At 46.3% G+C, this 23,179-nt stretch overlaps 1 protein-coding gene across 7 annotated transcripts in view; it reads right to left on the minus strand.

Moving 5' to 3' along the window:
• ptpn20 (protein tyrosine phosphatase non-receptor type 20) overlaps window positions 1-23,179 on the minus strand; it is a 505,217-nt gene that overhangs the window by 276,822 nt on the left and 205,216 nt on the right. For 5 of the 7 annotated variants that reach the window (XM_085970355.1, XM_085970356.1, XM_085970357.1 and 2 more), the window contains exon 8: window positions 8,937-9,015. In XM_085970355.1, coding sequence (XP_085826481.1) covers window positions 8,937-9,015 — 79 coding nt within the window. The other 2 variants (XM_085970358.1, XM_085970359.1) reach the window with 2 other exon arrangements.

The raw sequence follows: 23,179 nt of genomic DNA on the forward strand, positions 1-23,179 counted from the left end.
TTCTTTTTGTATAAAATAGGACCAGGTGCTTTGGCCATTATTACTGGCAGATAAGGTTGGCCCCTTTATAAAAGGTGTTACCTCTTGGAAGGCATCTGAATTTAGTGCTTGGTACATCAATCTTCCTTGTCGCATTGCTGGTACTGCTACTAGTTCCTCATTGGCGTTTTGGCCCTCTTACTGAGCCATGCTTTGGCCATCCTGGTCATCAAGATGACTACTGAGGCCCATTTTTAAGGTGAAGTTATGAAGCTTGCAGCAAAAGACCATTGTTCTGGAAACTCTCATTGTAAGCAGATATGTCAAGTACTGGTTCAAGATACCAATGGTGAGCTGTATGATAATTCTGATTTTGGTAATGGTTGGGACATGAGGCCACGTACCATGACTGGGTAGGCTTGGTCTCTCTGAGACCACCCTTGCACTCTTCAATGTCCTTTCATTAAGGTAGCACAGATGATTGTGTTAAAGTAAAGACCTTGTGAGAACTTCCAAGGAAATAGGTATGAATCTGCACTGGTGGTCACACACCAGGTCCACATTGAGATTAAAAAAAAAAAACTTTTTGGGGTGATTATAGGACACAGCATTGTGCATTGGGGCCTGAACTGCAATGTGGGAGCAGGCAATGTCAAATGTTTAACCCCAGGATCAAAGTCGGGCCTGATCCTTTCCTCATCGTACACCCACTTTGAGCAGGGATCACTGGCCAGTGACCATGAGCCGACTTCCTCGCTCCCCTTCTTAACCCAGGACTTAATAAAGGAAACTACGATGGTATGAGGCGCGAGTTGGGTAGGATGGATTGGGGAACGTTACTTTAAGGGTTGACGATGGATCGGCAATGGCAAACATTTAAAGATCGCATGGATGAACTACAGAATTTGTTCATCCCTGTTTGGCATAAAAATGATCAGCCATGATCTCACTGAATGGTGGAGCAGGCTCGAGGGGCCGAATGGCCTACTCCTGCTCTTATCTTCTATGTTTCTATGACTGCCGAGTCCAATTATGGTGCCCCCACTACCACCCTAATAGACTGACTAATTTAACAAAAAACAATGAACGAACCTGGGACCTTTCTGGTATCATAGAATCACAGAAATTTACGACACGGAAGGAAGCCATTTGGGGCAACTGTGTATGGATGGCCCAGTACCACAGCCTGCACGGTATTTTCCTACTAAGCTCTCAGATACCCCTAAATGTGGATTTCTTTTCAACATCGTCCTCTGAAATGGATGGTCCACATTTGTCACGCAGGATCGGTAGCATTTCTAGGCCTATCATATCCGCTCACGTACTTTGAATTATTATGGAAGGGTAGGCAATTAGTGGGTTGGCATGGGTGTGTAGTTGAAGGTCACCTAGTGTCCGTGGATTCAGTGCACCAGTATAGTAGTTGCTAATATACTCAACAGATAGCACAATTTAACCCGTGAAGTTCTAACATTCATTCTAATGGCAGAGACCCTATTAGATTCTACAGTATCGCATAGAAGTAATACCCTTCAAATGCAAGGATGAAGAGTATCTGTGATATTTCTAATTATAGCCACTGATTAATCCAAGGACATTAACCGCACTTTAATATACAACTGTTTAATTATCCTACATGTCCTGTCTGTGGTAATATAAATCAGCAGGGAGTTGACAATGGCTCAGAAGCATTAATGTAATTGAGCAGTTTTGATGGTGTCATAAATAATCAGAGTGAAGCTTGGATATTTTACAAATGTCACCAAGATTGCGAGACTGAATTACTGCCTTAAATCTACTGCCAGACATTTATTACCGGCAGATCTCCCGCGGCATTGCTCACCGTGAATCAGAAGCAGCCCCAGAGTGTGGCGTCTGAAGTGCGACAGGAAGTGTGATGCTTATCGGAATCACAGGTTGGAATCACACGTTCACAGCACAGGAGGAGGCCATTCAGCCCATTACCCCTGCGCCAGCAGGAAGTGCATCTATACACAAGGCTTTTAATACATTCTGGATGTGGCATGTGTATATTTTTGTTAACCTGCTATGGGCAGATTAATTGTGTAGGATATAGCAGGCAGGGCAATGAAGATGATCATAGAAACATAGAAACAGAAAAATAGGAGCAGGAGTAGGCCATTCGGCCCTTTGAGCCTGCTCCGCCATTCAATATGATCATGGCAGATCCTCTATCTCAATACCATATTCCCGCTCTCTCCCCATACCCCTTGATCCTTATATAGAAGCTGAAGATACATCGGATCACTATCTATATATTATAATAATTAATAAAATACAGGTCAGAGGAAACTATCAATAAAATAACTTGCATATTAACCAAGATACTGCTCTGCTAAAACCTGCTAAATGTCTATTCCAATATGCTGAGCACAGTTTGAAAACCAAACCCAATTGACCTCTATTATGTTATTTAAATGCATGCGATAAATTATTGGTATGAATTAACACAATGTTCTTTTCGGAATTAGAAATGAGCCCAGCTTTCTACTCATTATTGTTCAGTCGCTTACCGTGTTTTTAAATGAAGGTTAAGATAGTTGCAATTACTGTAATTTCTTGAAACTATCCTGAATCGAATCAAACCCTCCCCTCCCCTCTGCAACGTATTCATTTCTGTTTAAAAAGAAAATCTAGGCACCAGCGTTCCCCCTAAGGTGCGGGGCCGCGTATCAATCCGGAGGTCCCACGCAGGCCGCCCACCAGCTGTTGCGGCTGAAAGATACCGCACCGCAAATTTAACGGGGCCGCGCACGAGAAAAAAAATCAGAGGGAACATCGCTAGACACAATTGTTAACTCTTCAGTTCATTATCACTATACTATTATTCATTTATGTCACCTGCTTGGCTGTATGTCTGTCACACACAGATTCTCTCATTCATTTGTCAAATTCCTAATCGTCTGTTCACACATGCACACACATAGATTGAAGCATTTCTCAAATACAATGAGACAGACGCCAACGTCTTCCTCTCTCTCACTCCATCACAAACTTGCTTTTTTTCTCGGTTTTTTTCATACTATTATGCTCATTGCTCCTCTGAACTTTTCTCTTTTGTTCCCCCTTAGTTCCAAGCACACTGTCTGACACACTCGTCATCCTGATTGTGTTGAAATTAAGGCTCATCGCACTCCCTCCTACTCGAACTCATTCCTTGCTGTGACACCAGAACTGACTAACTCATAGCCTCCCTCATTCTGCAAGATCATGGGGACGTCATCAGATCCAAGTTCCCCTCCAACTCACGCACCATCCTGACTTGGGCATATTCCATCATTGTCTCAAGGTCAAACGCCTGGAATTCTCTCCCTAACATCATCGTGGAAAGAAGGAGGCCCACCACCATCTCCTCAGGGCAACTAGTCATAGGCAATAAATGTGGCTTTGTCAGCATCGCCCACATTCTAAGAACACTTTTTTTTTAAAGTGCAATCTCTCCTACAATCTAGAGGTTCTAAAAACAATTACTTAGTCACCTAACAATTACTGCTGGATTGGTCTCGTCTTCTCTCTTGTGCTTTACATTCTTGCTGGCTTCCTCCACTATGAGCCTAGTCCTTCACATAGATTTCTCAATTTAGAAGCCTCCAAACACTTATATACCAACAGTCACTCTCAAAGACTCACCTGTCACCTAATTGGGAAGTTGGACTTGGAAAGCCTGCAGTAAACAAGAACCTTTCCATGAACATCCCCCTAACTGTATCTAGGAAAGGTTTCCCCAGACACGACTAAATTCTAATATGTATCTCATAATTTTTTGTATCTACAAGACGGTATGATTGTAAAGTTCTTCAAGCCGTGTTGAATGCTCTGTGCGACCACGTGGTCACGTGGCTACCAGGGACCAATCACATCCAACAAGCATTAAACCAGATCAGCCACTTCCTCCCTCCGCACTTCCACCCGCCTCTACAACCAATCTCCCCCAGCTTAACTCTGCAGTCAATCTCCGCCTTTCCTGTTCCCACCCGAACTCTGTACACAGCCTCCACAATGCACTCTCGCAGCTTGACTGCTCCTCCTATAGCTGGCCATGATAGATTTCAACCCAAGGCCTAGCCTCAGGCATGGCCTGCACCATCCACTCTGACCTGTCAACCCCCCCCCCCCACATCTAGGAGGTATTTTTACAGCAACTTCCCACTCCCTGCTCGTGACCTAGCCAACTCCTGCAGCAACCCCGACTCCAGCGACACCCAATCATAACCACGCAGCCCTATACTAGGCCGACCATTAATTCACACTGACCTGACCCACTTTTAAGCAGCCTTCCCATTATCACCTGACCGCCGTCCCACATCTGGCCCCAGATATTGCTTGGCCGCATTCTAAGCTTTGAAGCTGGTGCAGCAGAGTGATTGAGGGCTGATACGCCAGCTGCAGGCTTGTGAGGCCTCTGGTCCCTGAGGAAGGGTATGGCAGCTTTAAAAACCTCCCCTTTAAAGATAATTGCACCTGGAGTGGGAGGAGGCAGCCCCTCGCCAGGTGAGCATAAAAAAGGGGAGGTTCAGGGGGAATTAAGGGTCCAGATAGGCTGGGAGTAGAAGAGCTAAAAGCTGTGGGGGGAAAAATTGAGTTGCGCCCCCTTTGGGGCACTAACTTCGCCGGGGTGCTACTTTTAGTGCCCCCACGGCCGAAATTCATCGGTAGCGCCCCAAGAGGGAAGCGGGGCACTACTGGAAGCACCCCGCCTCCCTCTTGGGATGCTGTGAAGGAATATCGCCACAGTACTGCCGTGGTATTGCAGGCCTTCCTCCCCGGGAGGGGCCTAGCGCAGCGCGACCCGAGGCCCAGCTGGGCCACCAGGGATTGGAGGGCCGGCAAAAGAGCCCGGCACTCAAGAAAAGCGCCGGGTTCACGGAGCGCAGCACTCCGTGGGGGGGCTGCTGAGGAGGCCGGGGATGGCAACGGGGGCAGGTGCTGGCAGGCGGCCAGCAACAAAAATGGCCACCCGGTACCTCGCCTTTAATTAGCGCCGCCCCGCCGCAGGTAGACCCCCCTGGCCCCGTCGGACATAGCGTCCGGCGGTAAGTCAGGGGGCTATACAGAAGAGCGCAGCTGGGGCGCGAGCGGGGCGCTGCGCACGGCGATGACATCATCGGCGGTGGAGCAGCACTGGAGGGCGCTAACGGTTACCACCACCTCTAACCTCCCGCTGAATTTCTTAGGGCGCTAACGGGAGGCGCAAAGCAACCGAATATTTCCCCCGTGCTGTTAGATTTGCATTAAAAAGTGTTTGGAACTTGGATTGATCAAGGGCAACTGTGACGTAAGAAAACTGCTGAGCACTTGGTTTGAGTATAAAACAAGGCTTTAATCAACTGTTTCACAACCATGAGATTCTAGTTACATCACTAGTTCCTGGTTACAGAAACATCCTGAGCAAGCTGGGCCCACGCCCGAGTATTTATACTTTCCTTGGACGGCGCCACCAGCTGGCCGCCCAGTGTTATCTCATGCGTCATTTCTACATGAATGGTAAGATTCATGACAGACTGTTTGTAAAAGAAAGAAAGCTCTACAACGGTAGGGCCCTGTAATACGGGACTGTAACCTTCTGCCCCATTTACTACCCTCAAACCAGCCTGAACACTATTCCTCCCTCCCTCCCCCCACACGCTACCCCAGTTGTCAACCACCAGCCCCACATCTGGTTCAGTCTTACCCTATCCAGACACTACCTTCAGCCAACACCCTGACTTGCTGCCCCAACACCAACCCTAGGCATTTATCTTTGCATATAGCATAAAGATTTCATACATTTCTCCTTATAATTTAATATGTGTGTATACTTTACAAATATTAATAATTGCAATATTTCTTTTTATTTTATAATATTTCTAATAATTTGATCCATTCGGATATAGATACATCTAATAATATCATATACTAGATAACTCAAAAGTTTGCTTGTTCAAGGCCCACGTTAGGGTTTAAACTCATATTCTGGGCTGCAACTCTCGTTCATGACTGAGCGGATTTTGCATTGTTGGGGATACTGTCCTTCGAATAATCAAATAGCTGAGGGCATTCGGGTGAACACTAAAGATCTTGTGACACTATTTCAAGGTGTAAGCCCAGTGTCCTAGTCAACATTCCTCACTCAACCAACACCACCAAAACAAACATTAACTGAGCATTCACCTCAGGACTGTTTTCGTTCATTGTGCGATAATCTCCTATTTAAATGCTGGGATTATTTATTTATAATTAGATGTAACATGATAGAATTTGAGATTGCTGTGTAACTTGATATATTTGCATGTTTGACTCTACAATTGCGATTGCACATATTTCTACAATTATTGGCCCAGAAATTCGGGTCGGGGGCTTCCCGTGGGTGTAAGCCCCCGATCTGCACTTACCTTGCACACCGGCCATTGAGCTGTGGGCCCCGTGGAATTCCGATCCGGGGCCTGGTCCAGCTGCCGGCGCGCGGTGCTTGCGTATCCCAGGGGCACAGTTAGTTCGATGCGTCCCCTGGGATTACGTGGGCCATGGGCAGCCAATCGGAGCAGGGAATGCTCCATTCATAAGTCTGACAGGAAGTGCTGTCAAGACTTATAAATACTATGGCCCCAAAATAGCACTAAACCTTCAAATAATTTTTTTTTAAATCACATTTTTTAAATAAACTATAAATTACATGAAATAACTATTTTAAACAATAATTTAAATTTTTGAAAAAAATAATTTTATTTTCTAACAGGGCTAAAAATAAACTTACCTTGCTTTAAAGTATTTAAAAATAATAAACCTGTGGAAAAATTGTTTTAATTTTAATTAATTCACCACTTACCTTGTAAAAAGCAGGCCTTACGCCTGCTTTTTATATTTCTAAATCCTGCAGGCTTACCCTCACGGGAAAACCTATAAAAAAAACCTAAGTTTGATGCGCACGCGCAGCCTCCCCTGCGCACGCGTTCGACCTCTGAACCTCTTCGTTCAGGGGAGTGGAAGTGCCGGTTTCCCGCGCATGCGCAGTGCATGCAGGAAACCGGCACTTCCATCGGGCCTACGGATGAGTACCCCGTGCGTACTCACCCGTGGAGACCCGAATTTCTGGGCCATTATTGCACTGTTTCTATGTCACATATATTGTATGTAATGTCATGTTGTATATAGTACCTGTTTCTGATGCTCATCTATTCTATTTCTACTTATTAGCTAACTGGTAGAAGGCCCACCACCAATGTTATAGAATCATAGAAATTTACAGCACAGAAGGAGGCCATTCGGCCCATCGAGTCTGTCCCGGCCGACAAAGAGCAATCCACCCAAATCCCACTTTCCAGCTCTTGGTCTGTAGCCTTGTAGGTTACGGCATTTCAAGTGCATATCCAAGTACTTTTTAAATGTGATGAGGGTTTCTGCCTCTACCACCCTTTCAGGCAGTGAGTTCCAGACCCCCACCATCCTCTGGATGAAAAGCTTTCTCCTCAACTCCCCTCTAAACCTCCGACCAATTACTTTAAATCTATGCCCCCTGGTTATCGACCGCTCTGCTAGGGGAAACAGGTCCTTCCTATCCACTCTATCTAGGCCCCTCATAATTTTATACACCTCAATCAAGTCTCCCCTCAGCCTCCTCTGCTCCAAAGAAAACAACCCCAGCCTATCCAATCTTTCCTCATAGCTAAAATTCCCCAGCCCAGGCAACATCCCCGTAAATCTCCTCTGCACCCTCTCGAGTGCAATCACATCCTTCCTGTAAAATGTGGTGTTTTTTCATGCGTGGTCCCTTTAAATTGCTGCGCGGCCCATTCAAATTTTTGCGCGTGCGCGGTTTGTATAATGCAAAAGCCGGTGAGCGGCCTGCGCGGGACCTCACAGACACCGCGCATCTGCGCCGTGCAGCTCCGAGGGAGCACTGCCCGCCACCACCTCAGGGCAGCTAGTGACTGGCAATAAATGCTGGCCTTGCCAACGATACCCACATCCCGAGAACACATTTTAAAAAAAAGATTAGTCATGTTTTTATTCATGTAGCTGCAAAGAGTGAACAACGCGCATTTATTTATGTAACTACAGCATGTCATGTACACACACTGATTTATGTAACAGCATGAGAGGAGCCCAACTTACCTCCTTATTTATCCCCCATTGTGGGTGAGGAGCTCAATCTTTGTTTTACGTTTGCCCAACAACAACAGCTTGCATTTATATAGCGTCTTTAATGTAGTAAAACATCTCAAGGTGCTTCACGGGGCGCTATCAAATACTATTTGACACTGAGCCACTCAAGGAGATATTAGGGCAGGAGACCAAAGGCTTGGTGAAAGAGATAGATTCACTGGAGCGTCTTAAAGGAGGAGAGAGAGAGGCGGAGAGGCAGAGAGGTTTAGGGAGGGAATTCCAGTGCTGAGGGCCTAGGCAGCTGAAGGCACGGCCGCCAATGGTGGGGCGAAGGGAGTCGGGCATGCGTGAGAGGCCAGAATTGGAGGAGCGCAGAGATCTCAGAGGGTTTTAGGGCTGGTGGAGATTACAGAGATAGGGAGGGGCGAGGCCATGGAGGAATTGGAAAACAAGGATGAGAATGTTGAAATCTTAACATTTTAAATTGCTCAGGAGCAACACTCCCAGAAGATCTACCAGTATTTTAGGAATGTTCTCTTTTGTTGTAGCAAAATACAGTCCAGAGATTATTTCCTGATATTGTCATTAAAACCCCAAACAAGTAAATATACCTGAGAATTAAAAGCCATGGTAATAACGTTAGTAATAGTATCTGACTGCGTCCGACACTGACAGAACTCAAATTATGCAAAATTACTGTGACAATCATTTCGAAGGAGAACGAGAATCAACTACGGGAAGCAAGGTTCTTTCAATACAACTCTCAGGAAAACATAATAGTTTCTCATAAGAATGCAAAACTGTTGCCAAGGTTTTGGAAAATGAGAGTGAAATGGTTGTTACGTGGCAGTTACCTGTCTGTGAGGGGCCGATAGCGCCTTCTTATTGAACTCCTGTTCTCTGCTCTCCACTCCTCCTGCCGATGCCAGCTCCCTAAAAACACAAATCCAATTACTTACGAAGCCACACTGCACGCTAATAACAAGAAGTGGGACGTGGCGGTTTCTTCACCGCCAGACAGCGCGCTTAATTCCACGCAAGGCATTTCGAAAAGCGACAAAAGATTTGCAGTAGCATCGCACTTGGAAAGGCGTTCGGCGACAGTGGTGTCCCCTCTCCAGAGGCATCGCTTGTGCCACTGTACCTTGAAAGGGGCTTTAATCCACCTGAAAAGTGTTAGCGTCCAGTTCCTCATCCAGTTCAGCAATGCAGTCACAAAACTAAAACTAAAAATAGCAATCCCTTTAGCTTTGAGAATAATACGGTTAATCTCTCTTCATTAGTCAGCAGGACAGAGGCTAATAATCTTTCTTTTTAAGCTATGGGTTTGTTACTTCTTATCAAAGGCTATATCAACAGCTGCACTCACAGATAACAGACACCTGGGATTGTGTTTGAGGCTGTAACACAACCAAGAAGTTGGGTAATGTCACTGACCCACGATAGTAAAACTCCCAACAGTTTATTAATATTCTCTGAACTTCAAGACAGTCAGTCTTTGAGCACACGCCCAGATATCTGTGGGTAAGTCATACGTACCGGCTGCTTTCTTTCATTAATAAGACCACTGGCATACATTTTTCTTCAGTTTATGCATTAAAGGCCTTCTCGTTGTGCGTACATCATTTGGGAGAAACACAGAAGGTACAAGTGTTGCAGTGAAAGTATCCAGTCCCACACCTGACTCCCAGCGGTTGGTCTCAGTCAGACCAGAGGTTGAGGTGCCACGCTTGGCTTCAGCGGCCTAGGGTTATTGCAAGGGGAGGGGGGGGGGGTGGGGGGGAACGGATCAGTTCACACTCCCTTTCCCAATCACATCCCAGTGACTCCGGCTGGAAATTCCCACATGTAGCTGTCGGCTGAGAAGAGGAACAGGATCGGGCATGGGTGCGATGCCTCACCCCCAGCTCAAACAACCTGCTGACACTCACTGTTCAGACTCACACATGAAGATTGGTCACTTGGGTGAATTACTGGAGAACCGCTGGTATCCATAAAGCCATTTCCCAGCAGGAGCCAGTACAGACAGGGGAAATGGGAGGAGGCTGGGTGAGGCGAGAGTACCTACAGAATTATCACCATTACATGATTGGAAAGGTTACGACCAGGATCTCCACTACCTCTATTTCAAGAACACATCCTTATCATTTTGATTAATTTAAGAACTGGTTATTCACAAGACATATCATGACATAAATGTTTAAGTAGGCTGTTTCACCCCGAGGGCTGTTGATTGTTAGCTTAACATCCGTGCATGTGTGAATGTTCTATTTAAAGTGAATAGAATATATGTTTGGCTAAACATTTATTGTTTGAGAAGTAGGAAGAATCAGAAGAGCCACCACCATAATAATGGCTGACTCACACAATGCAATGATGCTTTGTGTCCTCTTTTTGTGTATTTGTAGGCAATCGAAAATAAAATTGTCAAACACTTATTCACAAAGGTGGGGTCCCTTTAAGGTGGGGTCCCTTTAACAACAATAACAACACAAACTTGCATTTGTATAGCGCCTTTAATGTAGTAAAACATCCCAAGGTGCTTCACAGGAGCGTAATCAGACAAAGAAGGAGACATTAGAACAGGTGACCAAAAGCTTAGTCAAAGAGGTAGCATTTAAGGAGCATCTTAATGGAGAAAAGAGAAGTGGAGAGGTTTAGGGAGGGAATTCCAGGGCTTGGAGTCAAGACAGCTGAAGGCACGGCTGCCAATGATGGGGCAAAGGAAGTCAGGGATGCGCAAGTGGCCAGATTTGGAGGAACAAAGTTCTCAGAAGGTTGTAGGGCTGGAGTAGATTCGAGTAGATGTTAGTCCAGGAAGCAATGTAGGCCAGCGAGCACATGACTGTTAATGATAATAGTGGGAGAGCTAGCGAATGTGACGGTGTGAAGAAAATTAATCAATGTGATTAATTCCTCCAACTATTTCAATTCTTTTTTTTTATTATTCATTCGTGGGATGTGGGCAGCGCTGGCAAGGCCAGCATTTATTGCCCATCCCTAATTGCCCTTGAGAAGGTGGTGGTGAGCCGCCTTCTTGAACCGCTGCAGTCCGTGTGGTAAAGGTACTCCCACAGTGCTGGTAGGGAGTGTGTTCCAGGATTTTGACCCAGTGACGATGAAGGAACGGCAATATACTTCCAAGTCAGGATGGTGTGTGACTTGGAGGGGAACTTGGAGGTGGTGGTGTACCCATGTGCCTGCTGCCCTTGTCCGTCTAGGTGGAAGAGGTCGCGGGTTTGGGAGGTGCTGCCGAAGAAGCCTTGGCGAGTTGCTGCAGTGCATCTTGTAGATGGTACACACTGCAGCCACGGTGCGCCGCTGGTGGAGGGAGTGAATGTTTAAGGTGGTGGATGGGATGCCAATCAAGCGGGCTGCTTTGTCCTGGATGGATGTTGTTGGAGCTGCACTCATCCAGGCAAGTGGAGAGTATTCCATCACACTCCTGACTTGTGCCTTGTAGATGGTAGAAAGGCTTTGGGGAGTCAGGAGGTGAGACACTCGCTGCAGAATACCCAGCCTCTGACCTGCTCCTGTTGCCACAATATTTATGTGACTGGTCCAGTTAAGTTTCTGATCAATGGTGAAAGTGTTAAAAACAAGCTGATTGAATAAAGGGGCTTAAAGCAAACCAAGGGTGTTGTTAAGTCACAATTCTTTTTAGTCATTTGACAATACGTTGAGACTGGCTGATTGAGGTGCCAGCATTGAGTGCAGCCATAGGAGAATTAACTTTGCACACCATGTTCTGAGGGGGTGGAACTTGCCGCGGCTCCGCACTCCCAGCATGTAAGCAGACCACTGACCAGGCAATTGCAGATGTGGAAAAATAGAAACCAATTTAGAGGTTTCAGATCGAGTTGCTGACACATCTAGGTGGGGACCCAAGGCACATCATCGCGGGCTTAATCGAGGCTGAAACGAGCAAGAGAACCAAAATCAGGCATCAGTGGTTAGATGACGCCAAGCTTGGTCGGTAGAATATCTGAAGGTGGGCAGACTGACGGAGGTAAGAAGTTCCACAGTACTGAGAGCCTGGGAACCAATAAACTGAATAAAGAACGAGCAACTGAAAAGTGAAAGAGCAAAGGGGAGATGGGGCTAGGTGGGGGAAAGGGACAAACAGTTAAAAGAGATGGCTGATAACCACCTCAGGACACTGGAACATCACAAAATAGACTACATAAACTGGAAAAACACCCATGCCCCAACTCACTGCTGATTCAACAGAATGGTAGGAAATGAAGAACTTGCATTCGTACAACATGACATGAATCTTGTCATTCATGTGGAAATGACTTATGAAATGATATTGGGCGCTGTCCAGGGAGAGTATAAATACTCGGGCATGGGCCCAGCTTGCTCAGGACGTTCTTTAACAGGAACTAGTGAAGGACACAACTAGATCTCCATGTTGTAAAGCAGTTGATTAAAGCCTTGTTTAATACTCAGACCAAGTGCCTGGTAGTTTTCTTACGTCAATTTAATCAACTGCAACCTGCTCCACGCTCTGAGTGATTTGGGAACAGGCAGCTACGATTCAAACTGTAGAAGGGAACTCGGACGTAGTAATCAATCCATCATGGAGAAACTACTCGGACCCGCCCGTCTCGACTTGGACCCAAATTCACTTACAGCTGCTAAGGTATGGAAACACTGGTATCGTACCTTCAGCAACTTCCCCGAGGCATGTGGTGAGAATGTTCCTAATAAGTTACGAATGCTTGCCAATTATGAATCTCCTCATGTGTTTGACTTTATCGAAGACTGTGTAGACTATGACTCCGCTATCCAAACACTACAGCAACTATATGTTAAGGCCCCAAACGAAATTTTTGCTCAGCACCTACTGGCCACAACTCGACAACAACCCGGGGTATCACTTGACGAATTCCTTCAAGAGCTTCACAGGCTCAGCAAAGATTGTAACCTTAAAGCTGTCTCAGCTGAGCAGTACCGGGAGGAATTAATTAGTGACTCTTTTATTAACGGAAATGCTTCTCCCCTCATACGCCAGCATCTGTTGGAGAATAAAACTCTTGGGTTACTAGCTGCTTATAACCAGGCATAGTCTCTGGACTTGGCTCAAAAAAATTCAGATACCTATTTTTTACCATATGCACAGACTGCTGCTACCACTTTTAGTGACTCCCCCGGTAAGCCTCAGGCGGAAGCCCTCACTGATGATGACCCTGCCCTAGCGGCATCTTGGCAATCGAAAAAGAAGTGTTTCTTCTGTGGAAGTGCATTCCATTATAGGAAATTTTGTCCTGCTCGTAATGCAACCTGCAATCATTGCAGTAAGAAAGATCACTTTTCTAAAATATGCCGGTCAAGAGCCTCTACTAGTGTTGCAGCTGCTATCTATAAAACTGCTCCTCCCCCAAGAGCCACTACTAGTGTTACAGCTGCTATCTATAAAACTGCTCCTCCCCCAAGAGCTACTACTAGTGTTACAGTTGTTTTTCCCCAAAGCCTGTCCCATGCAGCCACGAGGGTTTCGGTAAATGGACACATTTTGAGTGCATTAATCGACTCGTAGTTCTGACAGCTTCATCAGTGAGCGGGCTGTCAGTAAGTTAAAACTGCTTATTTACCCCTCGGACAGGGAAATTGTAATGGCTCTGATGACACTGACCACCAACTCTTCCGGCTTTTGTCTTGTTGACCTTATTCTCAATGGCCGCACTTAGTTTTCCACCCGGCTCGGGGTGCTCAAAAACCTATGCAGTGATGTGCTCCTGGGACAGGATTTCCAGAAACAACACAAAAGACTCACTTTCGAGTTTGAAGGGCCAAAGCCGGAGCTTACTATTTCCAAAGTACTGTTTTGTGCACTTTCGGCGGCTTCGCTCGATGAGCCCTCCTTGTTTGCCAATCTTTCCCCCCGATGTAAGCCCATAGTCACTAAATCACGACATTTCAGCCAAGATGATCTATCTTTTATCGAGGCAGAAATCTCTCGCCTTCTAGCTGATGGTATCATTGAGCCATGTTCATCTTCCTGGCAGGCTCAAGTCGTCGTTGTTAAAAATCCTCTGAAGCAACACAAGAAACGTCTTTGCATCGATTACTCGCAAACTATTAACCAGTATACTGACCTGGATGCCTACCCACTACCATGCGTTGATGACATGGTCAATAACCTTGCCAACTACAGGGTATTTTCAACTTTTGGCTTAAAGAGCGCATACCATCAAGTACCGTTAAAGGACACTGACAAAAAGTATACGGCCTTTGAGGCCAATGGTCGGCTTTACCAGTTTTGTCGCCTTCCATTTGGGGTCACCAATTGGGTGGCCGTCTTTCAACGGGCAATGGATAGCCTAGTCAAACAGGAGAACTTAACGGACACTTTTCCATATCTGGATAATATCACCATTGCTAGTCATGACCAGAAGGAGCATGATGCCAACCTCCAGAAATTTCTTGACGTTCACCGTCATCACAACTTAACCTTAAATGAGTCCAAATCTGTGAAATTAGTACCATCAGTCAACATCCTTGGCTACTGGGTGGGCAATGGTGTCACCAAACCGGATCCGGAGCGACTTCGTCTGCTTCAGGAGCTCCCTCCTCCTACAAATCTCAGCTCTCTTCGGCGGGCCCTCAGCATGTTTGCCTATTATGCAAAGTGGATACCCCACTTTTCCGACAAGATCCAGCCCCTGCTTCACGTGAAGTCATTTCCGTTGGACGCGATGGCTATTTCAGCTTTCGACCTCCTCAAGCAACAACTGGAAAAAGCCACGCTTCATTCCATCGATGAAAATTTCCCTTTCGTGGTCGAGTGCGATGCATCGGAGGTGGCGATCTCGGCTACCTTGAATCAAGGCGGTCGACCCGTTGCATTTCTGTCCAGAACTTTGCAGGGCAGCAAGCTCCATTATCCTCCTGTCGAGAAGGAGGCTACGGCTATCATCGAAGCAGTACGTAAATGGAGTCATTTTCTCACTCGTCGCCATTTCATGCTCATAACTGATCAGCGCTCTGTGGCCTTTATGCTGGATAACCGGAAACGCACTAAGGTCAAGAATAACAAAATACAGCTCTGGAGGATGGAATTGGCCGCCTTTGGCTACACCATACATTATCGACCCGGCAAAGAGAATGTGGCCCCAGATACCCTCACGCGTGCATTCTGTTCTTCCATGTCAACTTCAACTCTTACGGATCTTCATACAGACTTGTGCCATCCTGGCATTACCCGTATGTTGCACTTTGTGCGATCTAAAAATCTCCCATTTTCTACAGAAGACGTGAAAAGAACATGCTCCACTTGAAGAATTTGCGCAGAATTAAAACCACAATTCTTCCGTCCGTCGGTTGGCTTGCTCATGCATGCTACACAGCCTATGCGGCGACTCAGCATTAACTTTAAAGGGCCATTGCCTTCCTCAGCGCGAAACACCTACTTGCTTACTATGGTGGACGAATATTCACACTTTCCCTTTGCTTTCCCCTGTCCCAATATGCTTACTTCCACAGTGATCAAATGCCTCGATCAGGTCTTTTCCCTTTGCGGTATGGCCAATTTCATCCACTCTGATCGGGGTCCCTCCTTCATGTCAAGCGAACTCAAAAGTTATCTTTCCCAACGGGGAATCGCCACAAGTAAAACGACAATGTATCATCCTATTGGAAATGGACAGGTTGAGAGATACAACGCTATCGTTTGGAACGCTGTTCGTCTTGCACTGAGGTCACACAACCTATCAGATCAGCAGTGGGAAACTATGCTCCCTGACGCATTGCATTCCATCAGGTCTCTTCTTTCTACATCCACCAATGCTACTCCTCACGAACGATTCTTCGGGTTCCAGCGTTGCTCCACTCATGGGACGTCCCAACCATCATGGTTGGCAGCTCCTGGCCCCGTGCTGCTCCGAAGATTCGTCCGATCCTCTAATAGTGATCCCCTCGTCGACGAAGTGGAACTGACGGATGTCAATCCCACGTACGCGTACGTGCGGTACCCTGATGGCTGGGAATCCACAGTGTCACTTCGGGATCTGGCTCCCTGCCCAACCGGTCCCACGGACCCAATCGATAGTACTTTTTAGGTCCTCATTATAAGTGGAGAGTTGTTGAGTGATCTTCCTGCATTACAACAATGAAGTACTTTTGAAGTGTAGTCATTGTTGTAATGTAGGAAGATCACTCAACAACTCTTCACTTACAATGAGGACCTGAGCATTAATCTCGTGTTCAATGCAGAAAGAGCTGTAAAATGTCCCTCACAATGAAAATCACTGCCTCTAGTCACTTAATCTCTGTCTGAGCCTTTGAGCGCTGAATTAATTGTACTTTAAAAGTCTTAATTTCAGTTTAAATAACTGAAAACAATGACTTGATGAATTCTAGCCCTTTGCCTAAGTTACACAGTCACTCTCACATCAGGATCCCGACCTCAAACAACTCTGCACTTTGTCAAAAACTCGCAATCCCCTGGGTGTCAGGAATAATGAACAAGCTGCTTTACTGGTTTTAAACCATCTGTTCACAACATTCAGTGAGCTGCCTCCTGATTCAGTAACTGTACACAGCAGACAGAATTTCATCATGGAACAGTCACCCCTGTACTGGATCTGAATTTTAGACCTGCCTCGCTCAGCATGTGAATTTTGTACCCAGATATCTCGGTTATTTGTGTTCCTCTGCCACAATGGCCTTGATATTAACTGGAAGGGGGGAAGGGTGCAGGACAAGGCCAGGGACATGGAGGCCCTGCCAATTTCAACGGCAGGGACTCACTTAAATAACTTTTCGTTGACTCCCGCCAGACACCAGGCCAGATTGACTGCCTGGCCGGCGGGCAGGAGTAGCTATTAAGTAGCAGGAGGCCGCAGCCTGGAGCCGTGGTGTTGGGTCCCTGCAATCAGTGGAATGAGGGCTTTGCTGGGGATTGGGGGTTCCAGCGAGATTGTGGGGGGTGGGGGGGCGTCACAAGCTAAGGCTTGGGAGGCCCAAAGACCTCTTGAGGGGCTTGGGGTCGGGGGAATCACTCCTGCTCCTCCTGGCCTACAAGGAGTTCTAAAAGAAGATCTTTAATATTCACCTCAGCCAGTCGGCGCCTCCCACCTTGGATCTACTGCCGGGCAGCCGACAGCGCGGGACTCCCCGACGTTCAAAGTGTTGCAAATTATTACAAAGTATTTACAGCACAGTAACAGGCCATTCGGCCCAATAGATCTATGCCGGTGTTTATGCTCCACACGAGCCTCTCCCCACTCCTCTTCATCATATCAGCATAACCTTCTAACGTTTTCCCTCATGTGCTTATCCAGCTTCCCTTTGAATGCATCTATGTTATTCACCTCAACCACTCCCTGTGGTAGCGAGATCCACACGCTAACCACTCTCTGGGTAAAGGACTTTCTCCTGAATTCCCTACTGGATTTATTAGTGTCCACTAGTTCTGGTCTTCCCCACAAGTGGAAACGTCTTATCTACGTCTAGCCTATCAAAACCCTTTCATAATCTTAAAGTCCTCTATCAGGTCACCCCTCAGCCTTCTCTTTTCTAGATAGGAGAGCCCCAGCCTGTTCAATCTTTCCTGATCGGTATAGCCTCTCAGTTCTGGTAACATTCTCGTAAATCTTTTTTGCACCTTCTCCCATACCTCTATATCCTTTTTGTTCTACATCGCGGAGCCAATTACATCATCGTGCCGTGACTTTTGAATGTGATCTAGTCCCCCACCTGCCTTTTGTGGGAGCCTTGTGGATGGCCTGATTTAGGATAGCAGGCGACGGGTTGGAGCTGGGAGGTCGAATTTTTCAAACTCAACCCCTCCCACACACCATACCCACTGGGCGGGGGAGGGAGTGGCTAAAATCAGGGCCAATGTATCACAATGATTTCCATTCCTTGATGAGAGCTCTATCGGGCCCTTTATATTACAGTACTCCTGCCAAACGCAACCTTGCTTTCAGCCTGAAACAGTTTGTGTTTATATAACACCTTTCACATTCTCAGTGCACCCTAACGGGCTTCCCAGTCAAAGAAATACTGTCTGGAGTACAGGCACTGTTTTATAGGCAAATGTGGCGGCCAATTTGCACACAGCAAGATCCCACAAACAGCAAATGAGATAAATGGATTGGATCTTTTATAAGAACATAAGATAAGACATAAGACGTAGGAGCAGGAGGAGGTCATTTGGCCCCTCGAGCCTGCTCCGCCATTCAGTAAGATCATGGCTGATCTGATCTTGGCCTCAACTCCACTTCCCTGCCCGCTCCCCATAACCCTTGACTCCCTTACTGTTCAAAAATCTGTCTGTCTTATGGCCAGCTGAACAGGCAGCCGGGGCCTCTGATTTACGTCCCATCCCAGAGCGTCTCTGACAATGCAGCACTTCCTCAGCGCTGCACTGAAGTGTCAGCCTGGTTCAGTTGCTGATGTCCTAGAGTGGGGCTTGAACTCACAGCCTACTGACTCCGAGCAGGATCCGAGTGCCCAGTTCTATATGGACCGAGGCTAATCTCGTGCAGTTCAACTTGGCGCCTGGGTAAATTGTCAGGTGCAGCTAGCTTTAGCTGAGGGACGGGAAACTGACCCTTATATGTTAAAGGAGACTTGTGTGGAAACACTGAGCCGCAGCGTTAGGTTGGCAAGGCATTGAGTGGAAATGCTGGAAATGTAGCTCTCAGAAAAGTGCTTTTCAGATAACGGGACAATGCAGCTGCATTCTCCACCCAAACTATTAACCGCTAGTGTTATCTGTCACCTCATGTAGCTGCTGTGAAACAGTGTTCACCACGGCTATCGACTGTAATTTAAAGGGTATTAAGTTTGCTTAAACTGAACGTACAAGATTTTTTTTTTAATCTGGGCTTTCTTCTGCTTGGAGCTTTTTTAATGAATTGATCCCTGGGATGAGAGGGTTGTCCTATGAGGAGAGATCGAGTAGATTGGGCCGATACTCTCTGGCGTTTAGAAGAATGAGAGGTGATCTCATTGAAATATATAAGATTCTGAGGGGGATTGACAGGGTAGTTGCTGAGAGATTGTTTCCCCTGGCTGGAGAGTCTAGAACCAGGGGGCATAGTCTCAGGATAAGGGGAAGGCCATTTAAGACTGAGATGAGGAGGAATTTCTTCACTCAGAAGGTTGTGAATCTTTGGAATTCTCTGCCCCAGAGGGCTGTGGATGCTGAATCGTTGAGTATATTCAAGGCTGAGATTGTTAGATTTTTGGACTCTAGGGAAACAAGGAATATGGAGAGCGGGCGGGAAAGTGGAGTTGAGGTCGACGATCAGTCATGATCTTACTGTATGGCGGAGCAGGCTCGAGGGGCAGTGTGGCCTACTCCTGCTCCTAATTCTTGCGTTCTTATGAATTATGTGATGGGATCAAGGCACTTACATACAGGGGCTGGGTATACTAATATTATACATTAGATCAAGGGGAAATTCAAGTCAACACTATGGCCAACATAGGAAAAAATAAAAATGGAAATTCAGATCCCAGGGAGCCGGATCCTCACTATCATGGCTGTAGAATGAGAAATGGTGTCTGGAATGGGGTAGATTCAGAGACTGTGTACATGCAAGATTATTTCTCTTCTCCTCTAATGGTGCTAGGGTTAGCAGTCCTCTTTATCTCTTTCCGCCTGTTACTGGGTATCAAGAAGAATTGGACTGGATGGCTGAGACATTGGGGCTGTTGATGCAGCCCCTGACACCTGAACTGCTGGTAGCCCTCAGTCACGTGTTTTGTAAACTACCATTTGGCACAGTCCTTAACTGTAACGAAGCCAAACTCCCTCACTTTAAAAAAAAACATATGTGCAAAACATTCAGATTGTTTTATGTATTGTGGCTCACAGTTCAATAGAAAGTGTAAACGACTGAAAAGTGATATTGTAATTTTTCTTACACAAGTGAATCACTGAGGTGCTGTTTTTAAACAGTTATGAATAACAAAGCCTCACTCATGGCTTCTCACAGTGGGTGGTTAAGCTTCTACCATGGAGCTTCAGGGGCCACACATTGGTTTGGGACTGGAGTCACACATAGGCCATACCGGGTAAGAACGACAGATTTCCTTCCCTGAAGGACAGAAATGAAGCTGTTGGGTTTTTACTACAATCCGACAGCTTCACAGTCAGTTTTCCTGACGGCAAGCTTTTATATTTACAAATTTTTTTTGAAATTCAACTTCTCAAACTGGGATTTGAACTCACCTTCTCTTGATTACTAGTCCAGTAACTTGATGTCCCTGGAGATGGAGCATGCGGGGTCCACCAGCACGCGTGAGGCCTTCCGTGACCGGTGGACACCGGAGGGGCCGGAGTACTTCATCATCCCCAGAAACAGAGTTTTGATTTAATTTGTTCTTTTAAAAATTTTGTTTGAGTTACAGTTTTATTGGTTGTGCCCCTTTAAGAAGGGGGGCACATGCTACCTCCTAATTGGTGATGACATCAGTCATCAATTAAGTTTTAACCAATAAGAAGTAGTCCAGTAACATAATAGGGGTCGCCCATTTAAGACGGAGATGAGGAGGAATTTCTTCTCTCAGAGGGTCGTGAATCTTTGGAATTCTCTACCCCAGAGAGCTGTGGAGGCGGAGTCATTGAATATATTCAAGGCGGAGATTGACAGATATTTGAACTACAGGGGAGTCGAGGGGTATGGGGAGAGAGCGGGAAAGTGGAGTTGAGGCCAAGATTGGATCAGCCATGATCTTATTGAATGGCGGAGCAGGCTCGAGGGGCTGATTGGCCGACTCCTGCTCCTGTTTCTTATGTTCTTATAACCACTAAACTACCCGGTATGATATAAAAGACATGAAATAAGCAAAATAGGACTGAGCTGCCTGGGCTTTGAAGCTGGGGCTCAGGTGGCATTGGTTGGACAGCCCTGGGTTAACAAACTTTATCTCCTCATTTATTGGACAGCCACTCCTCCGACAATGATAAAATATCAAAGCACTTTTGCTGTATTCTATGAAGACAGTAGTGATGATTGAGTGTACTATTTTTAAAAACGTAGATTTATTTTCATTGCGTTTAAAGGGCACGGTAAATTCAGTGCATTATTACAAGCCAATGTGTACAGCAGTGTCCGGTTACAAAGGGTTTTGATGTTGTCCACTGTTGGCGTCATGTTGTACTCAGGCAGGCTGTGACATGCCCAGACTGATTGACCAGCTTCACCGTGTCTAGAGCAACAAGAGTAAACAAGAGCATGCAGCGCTCAGTTCCTCCTGTGGCATTTTAATCATTGGCAGACCACTTACAAACAGAGCAAACTGAAATGGGTACGTGTTCCATTCCTGTTTCTGCCATGGTATTTTAGTGGTGAATGAAAATACGTGGGGTTTATATCATTTACTGCCTCCCTTAATTCGGAGATTAGATGGGTTGGAGCAGGGTAGATTGTTCGAGGTGTACAGGAAGGGAGGGGCATGATGGGCCAAATGGCCTTTATTCATACCATATCTTTCTCCTTATTAGAGATTATTGGTCCACTGCTCAATCAACATATAAGTAATTGTAAGCAAATGAGTGATCCTGTTAGCCCATTGGGGACACATAACTCAAGGGAGCACGGGAGGTAGACAAGACCGAAATGCCACAATTCTCCGACCTGCACTCTTTGCAAGTGTAGCTTTCTGATAGAGTGCTGAATTTACCTGTAGACAGTTGTGTATGGTTAACCAATTAACCCTTGATCATGAGCGCTCATTGGGGAAAAATTGGGTTGCTTTGCGCCTCCCGTCTTCTCTGCACCAAAACCTATGCCAGTATGTGTACTGTAATGGGATAGACATGAGGATGGTGCTCGTCCCTTATCTATCGCATGACACTCTAGAGGCTTTGGTGATGAAAGAAAATATGTAGGTGTTATATTATTTATTGCATCCCTTAATTCGGAGATTAGGTGCGTAGTTTGTCATGGTCTATGGGAATGAGCAGACTTGATGGAGCACAGGGCTAACAGTCGGAGTATAACACTTCAGAGACTAAGTGACATTATCCTGTCCACTCTGAAAGGTGGTTAATGCCACGCTGTCAGAGTGCTATATTGGAGAAGATACAGCAGCCTGATATGTTCAAAGAGTCACAACTTACAAACAATTGCACTTGTATAGGGTTGAGTTGTTTTTACCGCTGTTCCGGTTGCTGTGGAATTCAACCTGCAATATCGACCGGGCATTTACCACAAGACCAGGACCCTCAAGCAAGAGCACCGAATATGACCCTGCACTCCAGTACAAACACACTCGGGTCGGTACTCCCGAGTCCACACTGCTGCCAGTGGAAACTCACCGGCCCCCAACACACACCAGAAATTCAGGCAAAGCGTTGCCATAATTTTCTGACTGTTAAAATGAATGGTTGAATAATCGTGGGCAAGGGTGGTCCGGATTCCTGATGGGTAGTGCCAGCCAGCGAGGCTCCCCACTAGCAGCACTGACTCACACAATCAGCCCTCTAATGAGACCCATGTCCTACTGCTCCGACACTGCCCTGGTGCAGTAACACACCGTGCCAGCCCTAGGGGTGCCAACCCTCCAGGATTGCACTGGAGTCACCAGGAATTGAAGGTTAATCTCCTGGACAACTCCAGGAGAAAAATCAAAGGGGCATTAAAAAAAAAGGGTGTTTTTTTTTCCATTTTCTTTGAACACTTCCATTTATTAGTTATATAAAAGTATTGGAGAAAGGGGAAAAAAATGCTGTTTTGCTGGGCGGGCAGTAAGAGGCAGGAGGCCATGTGGTGAAACCTCTAGGAATACATCCGACCACAGCTGGCGACCCTGACCAGCCCTGACTAAGCATAAGAATTAGGTGCAGGAGCAGGCCATTTGGCCCTTCGAGCCTGCTCCGCCATTCAATAAGATCATGGCTGATATTCTACCTCATCTCCACTTTCCTGCACTATCCCCATATCCCTTGATTCCTTTACGACTCAAAAATCTATCGACCTCTAACACTTGATTGGGGAAGCACTACTATTGCAACCGCAGTATCTCTTCATGCTCTACTGTTTAATTCATAGGGCTGGATTTTCATTGAGGAGGCGGGTAGGAGGCGAGACTACAACTTTTGGGGTTGTAGTCCCGCCTCCATCGAGTTCTAGCC

Source organism: Somniosus microcephalus, chromosome 29 (genome assembly GCF_052327205.1).
Source record: "Somniosus microcephalus isolate GS21.2 chromosome 29, FLI_Smic_1.0, whole genome shotgun sequence".
Taxonomy (NCBI): Eukaryota; Metazoa; Chordata; class Chondrichthyes; order Squaliformes; family Somniosidae; genus Somniosus; species Somniosus microcephalus.